At 40.3% G+C, this 18,859-nt stretch overlaps 1 protein-coding gene across 4 annotated transcripts in view; it reads right to left on the bottom strand.

Moving 5' to 3' along the window:
- The window catches only part of LOC112112234 (amyloid-beta A4 protein), a 313,996-nt gene that overhangs the window by 137,911 nt on the left and 157,226 nt on the right, over positions 1 to 18,859 (bottom strand). For all 4 annotated transcript variants that reach the window (XM_024208071.3, XM_024208073.3, XM_024208074.3 and 1 more), the window contains exon 6: positions 4,118 to 4,320. In XM_024208071.3, coding sequence (XP_024063839.1) covers positions 4,118 to 4,320 — 203 coding nt within the window. The remainder of the gene's footprint in view (positions 1 to 4,117; positions 4,321 to 18,859) is intronic.

Raw genomic sequence — 18,859 nt, 5'->3', positions numbered from 1 at the left:
TCTCCCTGAAAAGCCACTTCCAGTTCACCCAGATGCAAAATGAGTACCTGATCCATTGCATTAGGGCAGCCATAGGCCTGCAGACATGATGCTGGCCACATCACTCCCTTGTGTACTGCGGGCTAGGTAACTGACGTGCCTTTACTGTGTCAGCCTGATGAGCTATTGGCTCAGGAGAACTTTCATGCTATCTGGCATTTTTCAGACAAGACTAAAATTGTTCTGCTCCTGATGGTTGGAAATATATTTGTGAGCTGTTTTGCTATGGGTATTTTGGTCACTACTAGTTAAAACATGCTTAGGAATAAGAAACAGCATGACATGTTGAAACTACAGCAGACAGCATGAATGTCTTCACGATACAGCTTCAGTTTCCGCACATGCTTTATTTATTTAGGGTTTGATCCAATGCCCATTGGCGTTAATGGGAGTCAGTTCATTTACTTGGTTGGGCTTTGCATCACCCATTATCAGAAGAGTTTAATTTATGGTTTGAGAAGAAAACAAGCTTCCACTGATTTGACATAGGAAAGATAACTCCTATAAAACATGAAGAACTTCTCCCCACATTCTTTAATGATCATGGATCTAATAACAATTATGTCTCCAGAAAGTATAAGGAAGAAATTGGATGTGCAATAAGCATGGAGAGTATTTACTCCTGGGGGAATTCTGCACCCTGGTACACATGCAGAATTCATGTCCCCTACAGATCCCCCACACCCTAACCCCGCAGAATAATACATTCTGCCAGGGAGGTGCTGCAATTACACCTTTCACCCATCAGGGCTGCTATGGCAACAGAAAAGAGAGGGAAGCCTGCTCAGGGCCAGAGCAGCCAGCCGTGTATACAGAGGGGGCAGAAGCTGCTTTCCAGCGTGCCCTGTATTGTTACAGACATACTTACTGACAGGTATTTTGAAATAAATTACCAAAAAACCCTAAAACTGGTGTTATTATATTGTGTTATTTTGACAAAGATATGCAGAACATTAAAATATGGTGTGCAGAGTTTTTAATTTTTTGGCATAGAATTCTTTGGCGCAGATTTCTCCCAGGAGTAAATACACTGTATAAACTTCATTGCCCTAATCCTTTGGAAAAGTGATCTTAGTTTTACTTGTAACCCAAATGGGTTAAAGCTAGTCAGCCACCCATGGCAAAGAAGCCCTATCTACAAGGGTTCTCAAACATCTTCCTTAGCATGGACCACATCTTAATAGAGAAAGTCTCACAGACCCTCCCCCCTTCCTATTTGCAATCATGAAGAGCAACTCTCCTCCCATGTGCGACAGCATAACATCGCTGTGTCAACCGTCAACATCTTACAGTAACGGATTAATTTCCTAACGTATTTTTAGCTTCTTTCAATGCATTTTTCCAGTGGAAACAAGGAGATGAACGTATACCATGAGAAAAGCCAGCTCTCTGCAGACCACCAGTTATTGGTCTGTGGACCAGTCTATTAGCATGTTGTCCCAGGAGGACAACTCTGTCATCAGAGCTGCAGAAGCAGCTGTGGCACAATTTGACAATGAAAGTTTAGTCATCTCAATGAAATAATCAGGGATAGCCATCTACATGCAAATAATTTGGTACAAGTAACAGTCCCATCACGAGAGGCCTCATACTTAAAGAGAGATGAAGATGCTGAAGGTGAGATGGGCTGAGGTGCCTCAGGACAGCTGCATAGGGAATCTGGCATCAAGCCTGATTACACTAGACTTGTCTGCAGCCAAACTCTTGCCTTCATGACACATGCACTTGACCAATGTTACATGCAAAAACTAAAGACGATTATCTTTAGGCTCTTAAAACCAGCACCACTGAATGTCAATGTTTATATGTTACAGTCTATTTTTATATAAATTCAATGTGTTCCTTCACTTTTTTGTAGTTTATTTTCGCACTAAACATCCTAGTTGCCTGAAGACTGAACATCTTAACCTCTTCGAAATTTCAGCTTCGGTAAAAGACATGCTGTACCTAATTTGTTCTCATTTCCACTCATCCCAAATCCCATTAAACTGAAGTGTATCTTTTTAAATATTCATTTACCAGTGAGGACAGGGTGTTTCATCCCTGGTCAGTAAGAGCTCACATATGGAAATACATTTAAGCAGTTTAAAGATTTAAACTGGGATTTTTACTTTCATCTCACACTGGTTCTCCAGTGACTGAATCGAAGACTCAAGAGACAGAGTTCAGATAAATAAGAGCTTTTTCTTCCTAAGAAGGAAGCCCTTGCGAATCAATTTTACTCAAGCATCAATTCATTTGATCATAGCACTCACCTGAAACAGGGAGAAAAAATAAGGAAGGACAGAAAATGTTAATAAAGGAAGCGTACCCTTTCCGGGTTAGCTACTTACCGTATATACTCATTCATAAGCTGAATATTTTTAGTAAAAAAGCGACGCATCAAAGAGCAGGGGTCGGCTTATAAATGGGTCTACACTAAAATTTGATAATTTTAAACTCTATGGAACCATTGAACTGAATATCTAATACATTGTTGTTTTGTTTATCTGGAGCGTCTGCAGGCATGGAGCCCCTCAGCTCCCTGTGGCCGCAGTTCGCCGTTCCCAGACAATGGGAGCTGCGGGAAGTGGCGCCACCTCCCGCAGCTCCCATTGGCTGGGAACGGTGAACCGCGGCCACAGGGAGCTGAGGGGCTCCATGCCTGCAGACGCTCCAAATAAACAAAACGTCCCGACCCGCCAGCGGCTTACCCTGACGGCCCAGGAGCCAAAGTTTGCCAACCCCTGAAACATAGGGTCGGCTTATGAAAGGGTCATACAGTTTTTGCTATTTTTACCTAACCATCTTGGGGGGGGTCAGCTTATAAATGAACGAGCTAACGAACGAGTCTATAGGGTAATTCCATTCAATTATATACATATTTCATCATGGAATGAAAATCATAGCTAAGATCGATCCTGTGCTGTCCTCCCTACCACCAGACAACATAAACTTCAGCCAACAGGGCAGAACAACCCTGCCACAGGGAAGGGATAGGAAGGTCAGTGTGTACACTTTTAAGGGTCTGTGTCCCTCAATTCCAATAGCAGCAGGAAAGGACTAAGGGAACCAGGACTGAAATGTCCGTGTTAGTTCCACTACAGCCATTTCATGGTCATTTTGTCTCTGAATGTTTTAAGTTGCAACTCCTTCCATTTTAACTCATAGGAACTCAGCTCATTTTATGTTTTGTCCTGGCTTTTACCTGTGTCTCATTTCTTAGGAGGTAGAAGATCATCATAAAGACATTTGATAAGTACAATGCTACCAGGGAGATGAGCAATATAGAAAACTAATACCTGGATTATATAAATATTACACCATATAGAATAGTTCCAAATCATATAGAAATCTAGGAAGCGCTCCTTTAAAGAATAAATTGTACAAGGGAAGAGGAACAGAAAAAAAAAATTCTACCATGATTTGGACTGTCAAATTGCCTATGGGTAGGCTAATATTCAAATTTATCAAAAAAATTAAATTGCTTTAATGACACCATATAGAAGAGCATACAAATGGAGCATATTTTAAAATCTATTTTACCCCGTTTATGTTATTTGTTTCTTTTTTCCCCCATAGACAACAAACATACATTGTAATTTTGTTTATAATTATTTGTAATCTTTAACCCATACACTAGGTCAACTATAGGATTTTTAAAATTTAATTATTTGCTTATTATTGAGAAATGCTGGACTTAAAAAATCCAAGAATCTGAATAAAATAGCTAACCAGAACATGTTAATGTAAGACAATGTCCTACCTAATAGTGCTTTCTAACACACCTTTTCCACTTGATATCAACATTCCCTTTTCTTTCACAATAAATTGTTTTACCAGCATACAACACTGTTTCTTCTCATGTAGTTTACTATGCTGTTTGTGAAAATAATCTCAAAAATATGTGGCAATCACTATCCATGTATCCTAAGATTAGATATAAAAGGAAAAAAACTTGCAAATCATATAAAGACAAAGCATAATGATGTAGCAACTTAGGATATTTTGCTGTTTGGAACATTTTTAGTAGTAAAGGGCAAATACACACCAGTAAGATCAATTCCGCAAACCCCAACCTAAACAAACATTAATTTACCTTTAACAACCTCTTCTACCGATTCGGTAGTAGTGGTGGTTGTGGTAGCAATGCTGGTAGTTCTTTCCGTGGCCTCTTCGTACTGTTCCTCTGCCTCTTCTTCAATCTCATCACCATCATCGTCATCATCATCAGCATCTTCGTCCTCCACGTCTGTTACTTCCTCCTCTTCCTCCGGCTGCTCTTCTACCACCTTGTCATCACTGAAAGAATCAACAGATTTTGTTGAGTCAGCAATAAAACACCTACTAGGTGAGAAATTGGACAATGGCTTATTCAGAACCTCGCGGAAGTGTGACAAGGAAGCCCCCTCTCAAAAAGCATCAGCCTGGCACTCTGGAGAGCAATGCAGTGAGATTTAATGCATATATTGAAAATGAAACAGTAACAAAAAGATAAATATGGATTTTGTTCTGCTGCTAACATAGCAGGATGCCAATATGAAGCCCATTTCCATGCACTGGAAGGGGAAAGGCCCTGTATTAACCATACCAGATCGTGCCAACTGATTAATGTCTTGGGTGTGCATGTTTTATGCTGCTCTTGAAGATCAGACAGTTGCTTTGCACTGGAATTCTGTAAAATGACTGAGGTGGGTTCAAACAGATGAATGAAGCCGATGGCCATATGCTTTCAGCGCTAAGTGATATTTTCTTAAACACGTACACATCCTAGATCATAATGAGTAATTATTATCATCAGAAAATGACGGCAATGAGTGATAATAACAATTAACTTACTCAAACTCACATATTATTATTATTTGTATCCTGGTAGCTCCCATTATGTGCTAGGTGCTGTTCAAACACATATTAAGACATGGGACAAAATCATTAGCCATTGGAACTAAGGGCTTGTCTACACAGGAGCATCCTGGAAAATTAATCCAAATTAACAAAAAGGTTGAATTTGAAATGGGTTAGTTAAACAACATTAAATCCTAGTGTGCATGATGTTATTCAGAATTAAAGTGGCCTTTATTCAGTTTAGCTTAATTCACTTTGGTACTCAGGTGGGACAAACAAGAGTGTCTGAATCACAACCACACTAGACCATCTTGTTTAAGTACAAGGCAAGGTAAGGTTTTCCAACCCTGTAGTGTGTCTTGGGCAATGGGTCTCACCTATTACATACTGTGACCTTCTTCCCACTCCAGGACAACCCATCCTTTTAGCAATATGGGAAGAGCAGCGTGGTCATGACCCTCTGTCACCTGGTTGTGACTTCCAGGTTGAGAGACCCCTAGTCTTGGACATTTTCCCTAAGAATGCTGAAAGTAAGGCTTCTATGGTTTCTGACTGTAGGACTCTGAATAAACAAACAGTAATGGAACAAACAAAGGAAAGCCAATTTAAGAAGGCGCAGGGAAAAGCACTACAAAAACGATTTACTTGTACACATCAAAGATCCAGCTGTGTTTAGCTATATAAAAGCAATTCATTTTGCCATGTGAATGCACAACATTTTGTTGTTATATTTGCAGTCCCTAACCGCAATCGTGTTTTTTGGTGTAGAATTCTAAACAAATCTGATATGTGAACCCATAGAAAAGTTATTGCTAGGCCAGGGTCATCTAAAAATATTTAGAGTGGTAAAAATATGTTCTGCATCTGCTTTAAGATCATCAGTGGAAGTAGCACATTTTTGATAGTTTGTAGACAATTCATGAGAACGAACACAAATCCACATAGAAGTTACTTGTAGCTGGGAGCACAAATATTGAATTCAGTGTGACTAAGAAATGATCAGCAAACAAACAAGGTCTAGCTAGAGACATAGTGAGCTATTTACCTGGAATTCAATTACTGGAAAACAATACTCCTCTTCCTTACATGAAAATTGTGCTTATATACCCCTCATATGAGTGACATATCCTGTGCATACTATGTTTTATGCTGGTTGCAAGCACCTGACTACACCACAGACGGCCTTGGGTAGACAATAGTGAATTCTAACGTGTAAGACAATATCAGGACCAGCCACTTGCCTAAACACTTTGGAGCCTCACAGGAGGCACTGTGGTGGGAAGTAAAGAAAGACTATGACGACTGGGGCAATTAGGCTCCTGCAATTACTCTAAAAACCTACAGAAGTTAACAATATCCTTTGCATTTTTTTTTAAGCTTTCTAGAAAATTATGTTCTTGCTAAAAGCGTATACTATATTCTACAGGACTCTCCCCCAAGGGCAATATGTCACAGAACTGGTTTTATACACATCACTGCATGGGGAGTACTGTGAAGATAGATTAAAACACACACAGTCTTCCAGAGATTTTGATGTGAATCATTCAGAAGTAACCAAAAGTACTGGCATATTGATACAGTATTTGGTTTTCTCAAATGAATTTAAAATCTAAAGGTTTATTTTTGTTCCCCACAGTTCCTAGAAACAGCTGGCCTCTCATTGGACGCACACATCCATCCCACAGACTTCTAAAGTAGGGTTCCAGTCTCACCATAAAAGTAGTCATTACTTTTTCAATCACTATTGAGGATTTTGAAAATCTGCATTCAAAGATGACTATTTAGATGATACACAAGTCAGTTTTACTATCAGACATACTTTCCTCTTATTAAAGAAAATGAGAAATTGGAGTTGAAGAACCTGAACTTGCATTTTAATTTTGCTTACGGAGAATACATCTAAAAAGGAACTAAAAATAACAGAGAGTAGTCGGACTTTGGCTAAGCCTGATGGTTTCATCATACTGTCCTAAATGTATACAACACAATCCTATAAACGGCGCAGCACAAATATGCAACTTAAATATGTGTTGTGATATATCAAGCATGTACTACAGAAAACAACTAAAATAATAGTAACAGCACTGTTATACTAGAAAACAACACTAACATATTGTCTCATATACTCCTCAGATTCAACTGTGATAGCAGCACTCAATATATTACTACCACAGTACTCAGGGAGCATCCCTTCCCCACACCCTCAAGAAATGACACAGACCTACCAAGAAATAATAGCATCATAGTCTTTTACCACAACCCTGGATTCATATCACTTACACCAGGGGTTCTCAACCTTTTTTGAATCATGTCCCGTCTTCGCTCCTTTTTTTAAACCTGGAGCTGCCCCACCCCCAGCTGGGAGAAACCAGGTCCCCCAGTTGAGAACCACTGAGCTACGCTATAGAGGCAGAGTTTGTTCAGGTGCTGTGCCAAAAGGGGTTAAAGTCTCAAGTTTTGGTATTATTGTAAGTATTTATATTCACAGATGTAGACTTTGAACCAAATTTTGGTGCTGTCATCCGAGATGAGACTGCGGCACATGCGTGGTAAGGCCAACACTGAGTGCTAGTATTATGGTGCTTCTGTGACAAATGATGTATTCTATACTGTACGTGGCCGTAACATTCTCACTCACAAGACAACTCAAATACTTTAATTGTTGTTCAGGACAGAAGAGATGCAGTGAAACACCCCAGCTAACCAATCTTCTTTTTTTTTTTAATCAAAAGTCATGCTTGGTTTTGTTGGATTAGTTTTACTGGCACTTATTATTGGTGATAATTTCACAGCACCCTAGTGTGATAGGCACTTCACAGTAAAGACCCACAATCTCTGTGCTGAAGAATTACCAACATTAGGACCCAATCCTGCAACTTGTTGCATGTATGGCAGATTCCTGCGTCCATGCAGAGCCCCACTGACTTCAATGGGCTACGTGGGGGCACAGGGGTCCACACCCACAGAACAAGCTGCAGAAACCATATTGGAGTTTAATTTCTGACAACCAACTCTCTCAACAACAACAGGATGGGGTCGGGGGGAGGATGAGATGGACTACAGCAAAAATTACATAGTTACACAGACAAAGGTGTGGACAGCACAACATAGTTTAAAAAGTGTGCGTGTGTATATGTGTATGTATCTGTTTCTGAGTGCATCACAGTGAACGTGGGTATTCATGAGAGGCCTGAATGAGGAGCGGGTCGGGGGCTTACAGACTAGCGCACAAATGGAATGAAGTTAAATTCCAATCGTATGGAATACAACTGCAAATTTTACAATGGTACAGATCCCTTTATTTAGTGCACAACTTGAATTGCCAACTTCTTTCTCTCGGTCATGGTAAATACTCTTATTCCCGCTGACATTGCACCCAAATTTGGCATCAGAGTGATGCTGTTTCCAGCTATTCTAATATATCCATCACCTTGGTTCCAAGTTACATCAAGAGTTTTGAAAGAAAGAGTTGTTATAGAAGGCAGCTAAGAAAGAAAATATTTGTACCTATCAGCTCAAGAGTTTCTTTATGTTTTATTTAACCTATTGTGCAGGTGTGCATACTTCATGTTGCTATTGCATTTTACTCCTTTGCTAAGCAAACGTGACTCAGTCTTGTTGGTTTTGGAACGCTGATCCTTCAACAGCTGTTTCTGCGTATTCCCTTGACACTATCTCAGCCAGCACCACAAACTGCAGTGTCTAGTTTACAAGATATTGTTGACATTTTGACTCAGCGTAATGGTGGTGGTGACAGGATTTTTCAGAGGCAGTTCAAGACATTACTCGATACACTGGCAAAGTTCACATATTTGTGAAGCCTTACCACTATCTGAATTTTACAGTTCAGCAGCAAGCAACAGGGATAAATTGCTAGACGTGAATATGGCTTTGAAAATACCGGCAATGTTCATAAAATCAATATTAGTGGCTCACAGCCTCATGTCAACAAAAATGTTGCAGTAATTAGGGATAGTAATTTGCATTAACAACAGACACATGGGGGCCTAAAAGCAACCTTGACTTGTCTCAAACTCCTTACACAGGGAATATTAAAATTTCCTCACCATGGAAACATTTCTGCTCTGAAGCACTGGAGAAGTAAACTAGATCTTAATGTAAATCATCTCTCCCCTGCTTATTGTATTGTATTGTCAAACAGGATATGGTTAAGAGGTATTACAGTAATACCATTCTTATACTCACGGAACCACTGGTATTTCAGGCAAATTCATGAGGTAAGCAATTCCACTTGTATTTCTGTTTTAAATAAAAGCATATCAACCATTTTAGGTCTAATGGGCCAATGTCTGTCCTCAAACATGCACACGTACAAGTCCCACTAACGTGCATCTCTGAACATATTTAAAGGAAGAATTTAGCCCACAGATATACATTGATTATTCAGTATGTTATTTTTTTAAATCCACCACTTTGCTAGGACCTAACACAAACTTATACTTATTCTGCTCATTCTACGACCTGTGCGCAGTACTGATGACTTCATGGATGCTGGACAAACATATAAATAAAATTGAGCGACGCCAACTACCGTGCTTCCAGAAAAAAGACAAAATCAGCAGAGGAAAGTTTTCTTTTAGTCTTCTAACAAGCCAGGAAACAAAGGAAGTGGGAATACAAATTTAAAAGGACTATTACCTGGTCTTTTTAATTATGCCTCAGCAGTTGTGGCACTCCATTACAAACTCTGTTTTAGACGTTTCTGTCTCTGCTGCAAAGATTTTCAAGCTAATACTTGGTAAAAAGTTTCAATCAAGAATTGATATTTAAAATTTAAGGTTACTGTTTTAAACTCACAAGCAGGTTACATTTTAATCACAATTCTGTCAGATACCAAGTTTAACAAAATGTATATTTAAACACTAGAAAAAAATCAAAAGGTTTTGCAAGAAGCAGCACCAAATTTAGTGTAAGGAGTATATCTGGATGCAAATCAACATGTTTTAATGGTTCTGAACCAATAAGAATCAACTTTCTTTAGGGGAAATAACAAAAAAGTATGAATGCAAAACATGATAAAAAGCAATGATTTAAATCAACATTTCTGCTTGATTTAAATCATGATCAAAATTGGTGATTTAAATCACTTTGATTTAAATCAATCCGCCCAGTCATCCCCAACTTTATACTGCAAAAACTCAAAACAAAGATCAGATGAAATATTCTTGCACACACACACACACACACCCCATCAGCTTCACAGATGTTTAATACATTTAACATTTAATAAATATTACATCCAAAAAGCTACATTAAAAGAACTTTAAGGGCTCGTCCAGACAACAATTAGTGTCCAGCAATCTGGGGTGTAAATCTATGTTGCAGTAGCTTGCTGCACAATATCTGTCCATGTGGAACCTGCCACCATGAACTAAAAGTTCCCTACTGCACTTCGATCTAGTCTGCTTTGTAAAGTTTCACCCACGAAAGCTCATGCTCCTATAAGTCTGTTAGTCTATAAGGTGCCACAGGACTCTGCTGCTTTTGTAAAGGAAGTAGATCAAAGTACACTAGGGAACTTTTAGGGGGCTTGGTTCACATGAACAGTTAATGCATGTCAAGCTAGTGCAAGGTAGATTGACACCCCAGCTTGCCATGCACTAACTGTTCGTCTAGACAAGCCCTAAAGGTTGCAGAGTCAAGCATTCTCAAGTTTGGAAATGCCAGAATTAAGGTGTCTGTGCAATTTTAATTTGCCCCACCCCCAAGTAGTAATCATGATAGTCTTGAATTTACATGATCACATACTATTCTTTGCACATGCCCCTCTCTCATTCAGTGCACAGGATGAACAATGCTCACTGAATGAGCAGCTATTCGATATTTCATTTTATTCTCATTGTTCAACGTGTGGTTCCATGTCTTATTTACTGCACACTATCCAAATCGTGCACTGAATCGAGAATTACTAGTTTCCTCATGGGCTTTTCAATGGCACTCATCACTGTAGTATCTCAGTGAATTTATCTTTACCTTCCCTCATAAGGGTATAGTGGTATTATTTCCATTTTACAGATGGGGAATGAAGGCAGAGACACAATATCAAGAGTGTCCACTAATTTTGGGTGCTCAGTTTTAGAAGCTTATGATGAGTTTTCAGAGAAAGTAGCATTTTATAGTACTTTATTTGTTCAGATCACAGCTCCCAATGACTTTAGTTGCAGTTGAGAGTGCTCAACTCTTCAAATCAAACACCAGGTGTCTCAAATTGTGCACGCAGAAAATGATGACTACTTGATTAGTGGCCACCTGCAAAAAGTTTGGTTTAAATGACTTGCCCAGCATCACACAGGATCTCTGTGCCAGAGGCAGGGATAGAATCCAATCCTCCTGGGTGACATTCAGTTGCCTAAACCTTGAGAACATCCCTTCACTCTTCTTGCAACGACACTCCCACCCCACCTTATTCACTAATCACCTTCCAAATTTTGAAGCAAATGAGGCAGGGAACTTGTGGAAAAATATCATTTCATCATGCAGCTAAGGAATATATCATAATGCATACACATAGGCAACGGTCTGACATTTTCTAGCCTTTGGGTGTTTCCTTTCCAACTTCAACATTCTTTGAATGTAATATTTTGCATGCATGTAATTTCCTAAGTTTTTAAAGAAACAAACTAAAAAAATAGGAAGTCCATCACGTAGAAACAGCATCAACTCCAACATGGTTCATCAGAAGGATCAGAAAGTTTAGTCCACAGCACAGGCCTCTGTCACTGGAGTTAACACAACAACTGAAAGCAATAGTACAGCCAGCCACTAGAGGGAGATGGGGCACATATTTTGCCAGTGGGTTTCACAGCTATTTCTTAGCAGCAGAGGAATGTTGATACTCAAGAACCTTGATTCTGTTCCAGGTCCTAAGTGTTCTCTGCTGGTTTCAAACCTTTACGCCCAACTCCCACTCCCCCACAAGCCTGATTCCCTCTGCTTCTGGGCTCATTCAGCCTTTGTCCCAGTTCCAGTCTCCCCATATCCTCTGGTTCCAGGTTTCCATCAGCCCCCCCCTTGGCTCCCCATCCCAACTGCTAACTCATGACTCCTAGGAAGAGTTTTAGCTCATTTTAGAACTCTTAACTCCTCATCCTTGTCCTATTCCAATGGCCTCTTGTCCCAGCCTACTCTACAAGCCCTTTCCCTCTGCATTTCGGTCAGGCTACTTCCTCCTCCCCCTCCTCTCGGCTGCCTGGGTGCAAGCAAGGGGTCCATTGAGAGCACAGAAAAGAACATCTCTTTATTCTGTGTTCTGGTGCCTGGTGTCACAGGGCCTGCAGCAGCAATTGCATGAAAAGTCCTGCTCAGCTGCCTCACCTCTGGGCTGGAGGATGCTTATTGTGGACAGATTCTTCTGAGAAGTGAGCTGCCAAATTCTAACAAGTCTCTACTGAGCAAGCATGAACTGAGATTTTCCAAAGTGTTGTAAGTTGGCCAAATCTGGGCGGTTTTTCGTGTCAAAGGCACATCCCTCGCCCCAGGGCAGCCTACCGGCCATATTCCATGTCCCAAGCACAGAAGCACTAGAGCTTTTCAACCAAATGGTTGCAAGAATTTTTAGCATGGGGAAAGCACATTTTCCCCTAACCCTATTCTGCAAAATCATTTAACTGTTCTTTTGCTGAAGTTTTCCAAAAAAGTTCAGCCAGTGGCAGACACCAAGTACTGTATGGAAAATTTCAGCCTAAATGAGTAGAGCTGCGATTAAGTTATAAGCAACCGAAAAGAGTTTTATAATCAACAATGTTACGCAACCTTAACTACAGGCATTGCTAGTTGTGCTGCCTATAACAGAACAAATAATGGGTGCAATTATAAAGTTATAAATGGTGGCTATTATGACATAATAATGAACCACAAGTAGGAAGATAAGTGGTTTCGCCACAACCCTCAAGATGCATTAGTAGCCCCAATTTGATATTTTATTGACTATGGATACAACATTTTCAGTTGTATAACTCAGTCTCTTCTACTTGCTAGGAGTAACTTTTTACCAAAATTAATTTGCAAATGTCTTTTTGTATTGCTTGTATCTGAAAGCAGTTCTTTTACTCTGATACTTGTCTGAGTCCTCAAAGGATAAAGTGTCATATTTCCAAGCAGGACTGAAATTTTTTAGAGTTTGTATTTTAAAGTGATGGACTGATTCAAATCCCACTTAAGTCAATGGGGAAAGCAAACTATGTCACCCTTAACACTGCAACGTGTTACAGTCAACTGAATTATGAATCCCCCTCCCGTCTCATGAATTATGTTATCACCTTCTGCATTATCTGTACTTCAGTATTATTCTGTCATAAGTATGCATTTCTCATAATGCACTAGAGTGAATAAAGAACAGAATTGCTAGTGTAATTCCTTTTTTTCCAGGAGAACTTTTTAATTTGTTTTCTACTCCCATAAAAAGTGGAAATTAATTTTTTTGTGGGCTTCTTTCAGTGCTGTACAACAGGGTGCTAATCTAAGGTCATTAGTTCTGACTCCATACCACATCAACAGAACCACGCTCTTCAATTAACATATATAATGGGAGCGTTTCAGTCTGCATCTACACAGAGCTTTTACTTAAGTTTCCCACAATTTCATCAGCACCAATGCAGCTCTGCTAAGGGCAAGCCAATAGTGGGAGCGCTAGTCACTGGTATTTCTACTACCATGTGATCTAACCCTGCTCAAGGGAAATTGAAAAGGCACAGGAGTAAGAATGTAGGTAGCTACCAGTGCTTTGTCTACAACACAGCTCTCCCTTGCTGATCCCTGGTGATGGGGCAGTGGTGGTAAATTTTAAGAAAAGCTTCACTTACCATCAAAAAGACCATAGGGATTATTCAGTGCAGATTTTAGAATTCTGGACTGCTTTATCAGGATCCAGCGGAGTTCATGTGGGCTTTGTAAACTTTGTATGCATCCGAAGAAGTGGGTTGTAGCCCACGAAAGCTTATGCTCTAATAAATTTGTTAGTCTCTAAGGTGCCACAAGTACTCCTGTTCTTTTTGCGGATACAGACTAACACGGCTGCTACTCTGAAATTTGTAAACTATGTTAGTTAAACCACTTGGGTTGAAAGAGATTATATATTCGTTTGGCAGAACGTATGATTGATCTAGTACTTTGTATTGTATTTCACACACCATCATGTACCATCATTAGACCATCTCTACAATTATAACAATTTATATTCTTTAACTGAAAGAAACAGATCAACTAGTTTTCACATATCAAAATTTAAAATACTTTCTAAAGAAATTCAGAAAATCTCCAGACAAGGCTCCATTAAGATGAGTTAATGTTATAAACAGATAACCTTTAAAATAAAACATTATAATAGTATTGTTATGAAAGAAATTTGAAAGACTGGGAATTAAATTATTTTATTTCACATCACCAGTCACCTACCACCATACCACTTCCACATTTCCATTAGGGACCACAAATCCTTAAGGATCAGACCATGAATCTAGTAAAGATATAAACAAATAAAAACCACTGAAATATCTCATGGAGAGACATAATTTTTGGCTCTAGTTCATATTGGAAAAAATCAACAAGGCCAAAGATTCATAACTCCAACCTCTCATCTCCCTTGTCACACACTGAAGATGGCTATCAAGCAGAATGAAGATTCTCGTCTGCTTCAGCTTTCTACCCACAGCAAAAAAGTCTCAATAATATCCGTATATAAATCTGATACCACACAATAAGGCAGGTGGATGAGATGGGGGCAGGAATACAAAGTCAGAAGCTGTTTGTGGAAACTCAACTGTGAATTTTTCATGTCCAGATTTCTTTTTCAGATACTTCAAGTAGTATATATAGTTACAAAATTCCAATAGTTTACATAGTTACAACTTTGTAATGATTGTTTCTAACCTTAACTTATCATAAAGCTTTCATTCTGAAACAGATATGATTTAAGGCCTACGTCATGCTTTGCAATAGATAGCTCTGTTTCCGTAAGTCATAAGGTCATAACCCTTCCATCCAAGTTAACTTTGGTCAGTTAAATGCAGAAGTGTGGTATTAACCTCCCGAAAGATGTTGAAAGTTCACTGAAGTCAAATAGGAGATCTCCTGGCTGACAAACTGAGCCTTCAAGGAAGCAAGAAAGCTCAGCTATTTCCTATTCATTGTTTCCCAGATTAGATTCATTGTTTCTGCACAAGAGCTCGGCCATCACTAGAGTTAACATTTATACTCAAATAGTGCTTGGAATTGCCTCTGCAGTACTATAGCAATTACCTCTCAAAGCAATAAGCTGCTTCATCAGTTCTATTCTTACTCTACTCATCCATTTGCAAAGATTCAACATTATATTTGTCTTTCTGGACTCTCTAATGCTCACATGCCCCTAAGCGTTCTGTGCTTTGTTTATTTCAATAGCTTCCATGAAAAGAAAGATTATTTATTAAAACCATTATGCACCAAAAATGTCTTCAAATCTCAATATTGCAACATGTCAGCAAGGAGGCAAATACAAGAAATTAACAAATTCTACTATTTAAAATTTTAATCAAAGTAAGTTTTTAACCTAAAATGTGTAACATATTATTCCAAGAGATGCAAAACACATGCAGGAACTTTATTATGTTCACAATTAACAGAACAGATTTAACAGCCACAGGTACCATAGTTTAAAAAAAAAAAAGTTAAAGGAAAAGTCCAGTGTTTTAATCTTAAAAAATGTTTATACAGATAGGAATTATAAAATGTAGAGAGTACAGAACTTCCTTAGGAAATTGTGCATCTAAAGAACATGGATGTTAAAAAAAGACTGCACACACTTTCAATAGCATACATGAGTATGATGTTTCATCTTAATTTCTAGTATCATTCTCGTAACTATGATTTGTCACAAAACTTCAAAAAGCTATGAACTTGGGATTGCCTGAAACCCTGTTATCTGAAATTCAAAAACTTATTTCCCTTCCCCCACCCAAAAAAACAAATATTAACCAAGAACAAAACTAAACAAAAGAAAAACCAACCAACCATTCTCCTCCCCCTTGGAATGTAACTTTCCCAAAATTCAGATTTACCAAGTTCTGGATGTCCTACAAGCTAATTAGATAATTGTGATTTACCTGTACATATTATATATAAAACTAACCAGACAGAAGAAAGAAAATATGTTTATTACCCCTCAAAAATTTATTTTAATATGGAACAGTTTTCTGGGGTTCAAATTTCATTGTCCATTACAGCTTTGAGTGTTATCTTTTAAGACTCATTTTGGTGCTGCCCAGTGGCTTTCACCACACTGCCACAGAGTGCTGTTTCTCTCAGTGTTTCAAATTATATGTACAATTTAAATAAAAATGCCTAATGCAACAAAAATGTACTTTTAAAAAATGGTCCCAGGATATGAGAGAGACAAGATGGGTGAGGTAACATCTTCACTGTTATCTTTCACCAACAGAGCCAAGGGTAGTCAATTATTTTTTGTCAGGTCCAAATTTCTTGGTCAAGGTATAGTCAAGGTCCAGACTCCAGAGGAAATAATAGCCGCCCACCCCCCAACAATAATGACAATAATAAGTAAATAAAAAGATTTTGTGGTCCATTCAAAAGCATCTGGCGGTCCAGATTTAGCCCATGAGGTCTGCCTATTGACTATCCCTGAGTAGGTCCAATAAAAGATATAACCTCTCCCACCCTGTGTCTCTCATATCTAGATAGATAAAATTCTAAAGAAGGCCTTCAGTTAAAAACTCTATTGCTGATGCTAGAAGAGGTCAGTCCTAGCAAGAGCATCCATATCTTAGCTGCCATCTGGGGATACAAGGTGAGAGGTAGCTAAGCTCTGGATCCCAGGACAGTCGAGGCTTGTAAGATTCACAAAAGCTTCTGTGGAGAGCGTAATTCAAAGCCCTACCAATAGAAATCCCATTGTTGCAGAAGGAGAGAGTCATTCAACTCTGTCTTGGCTTTTCAGTCTTTCTAACGCCGGATACAAAAAGGACGCTGTAAGCCACAAAAAAAGCTGCAACAGAGCATGCTCACACTCTGAAATGAAAGTTACAAAACAAAGTGGAGCCCCTATAACAGAATGCAGCCCACCATTCTGAACTGCACCATTCTTGAGTTGCACCTAGAAGTGGACAGAGTCACCACAGGGCAACACAGTTGTGCAGAAGGAGGACAGCTGCTCCACTGTTTGCCTCTGAGGCAGTTTTCAAGGGTAAAGTTCATGACGGTAGTTTAGGTGGAGGGAGCGAAGTTGTGGATGACTGTTACCAGTGCCACATCTGAGAGTAAAGGTTGCAACCTTTTCGTCAGCTGTACAGGCCAGCAATGCTAAAGTACTTACAAATTCTGAAGCAGTGATGGATCCAAAATACACACTGAATGGGGATTTTGACAAGGCACACTGTGCTGCTTAGTAGAGATCTGGTTAGACCTAATTTTATATCCCAACCGGAACTGACTAGACCACCGCCAATCCAAACCCGACCTGAGCTTGAGAGCACTGAGTTGTTTTCATACCCAACATGACCCTTGTAGTCGGGTTCTGTTGGGTTTGGCTTGCGAGAGTGTACTTAGGGAGCCCCCTCCGCACTCTCTTACCTGCCCTAGGCACTGCCAGGCACCTCCCTTCAGGACTCCCGCACCCCGGCAGCAGTGCACAGGGCAGGAGCAAAGCATCCCTGTGAGCTAGTGAGGTAACCTTGCCACCGCCATGCCCGCTTCCAGCATGGGGCGTGTCATAATGTGCCATGGTGCCTCCCGTAATCCCTTGGGAAGCTGGCTGAGCTACCCTACTCACCTGTGCCCTGGCACATTCTCTCACACAGGAGCCAGGCAAGGAGAGAGGCGGCAGCAGGGAAGACACAGCAGCAGCTCTGGGGATCTTGTGCAGCGGCCCCACCCTCTCCTCCATCCAGAACCAGCACTAAAAATCTCACTGTCATTTGCACGTGCACTGCCTTACTGCCAACTTACATGTTAAGTAGGCTTCAAATACTTTTGCAGCATAAACATACATAAGAATCATTCTTTTTTCTTCAACCACAAGTAATCAATGGAGGGGGTAAAACAAGAAAAGCCTAATATGTAAGCAGCACATAATAGACACCTGAATAAGGCACACTGGGGACCTGCTGTCCAAGTAGAATATACCAAAAAAATATGTAATATCAGGTACAACTGATGAGGAACCTTCAACCACCACTGATGACCATTCCAGATAAAACCCACCTGCAGTGGAACGTACAAAGTACATCCAAACACTGTTAATGGACAACACAATGCAGCACAGCAGGGGCAGCAGCAATTCAACAGAAGAAGAATTAAAGCAATGTGACAGGTATAAAGCATACTGTGAACAATTAGAGCAGCTAGGAATGTGACAAAGTGGGGATTCATCTGTTTCAAATTGTGAGCTCCATTTTGTTTTGTGAACCCCATTCTTTTTCAGGGGCTCCACTTTGTACTGTGACTTTCATTTTGGAACATGACCATGTTGCATTGCAACCTTGTTTGTGGATTAGAACATCTTTTTTTGTAACAGGGCCTTGACACCTAGTGGAAAGACTATCTGAATCAATGCTGAGTGACTCTCCCCTTCTGGAACAACGGGTTGTCTACTGTTAGGGCCACTGAGTTTGAATTACTCTAGGGTTACCATACGTCCTCTTTTTCCAGGACATGTCCGGCTTTTCGGCACTCAAACCCCCGTCCGGGGGGGAATTGCCAAAAAGCCGAACATGTCCGGGAAAATGGCAGCTCTGCTCCTCCCCTGACTCTTCGGCTCTGTTTAAGAGCCGAGCTGCCCGAGCGCTACCGGCTTCGGGCAGCCTCCTTGCCTCCGGACCCCAGCCGCCGGCCGGGCACTTACCCCCCCGGGCCCCGGCGGCGCAGGTTCCAGAGGCATGCGCGCTGCCCGAGCGCTACCGGCTTCGGGCAGCCTCCTTGCCTCCGGACCCCAGCCGCCGGCCGGGCACTTAACCTCCCGGGCTCCGGCGGCGCAGGGTCCAGAGGC

This window comes from Terrapene carolina, unplaced genomic scaffold, assembly GCF_002925995.2.
Source record: "Terrapene carolina triunguis isolate 2854851 unplaced genomic scaffold, T_m_triunguis-2.0 Scaffold32, whole genome shotgun sequence".
Taxonomy (NCBI): Eukaryota; Metazoa; Chordata; order Testudines; family Emydidae; genus Terrapene; species Terrapene triunguis.
This window is presented reverse-complemented; position numbering and strand designations above follow the sequence as displayed.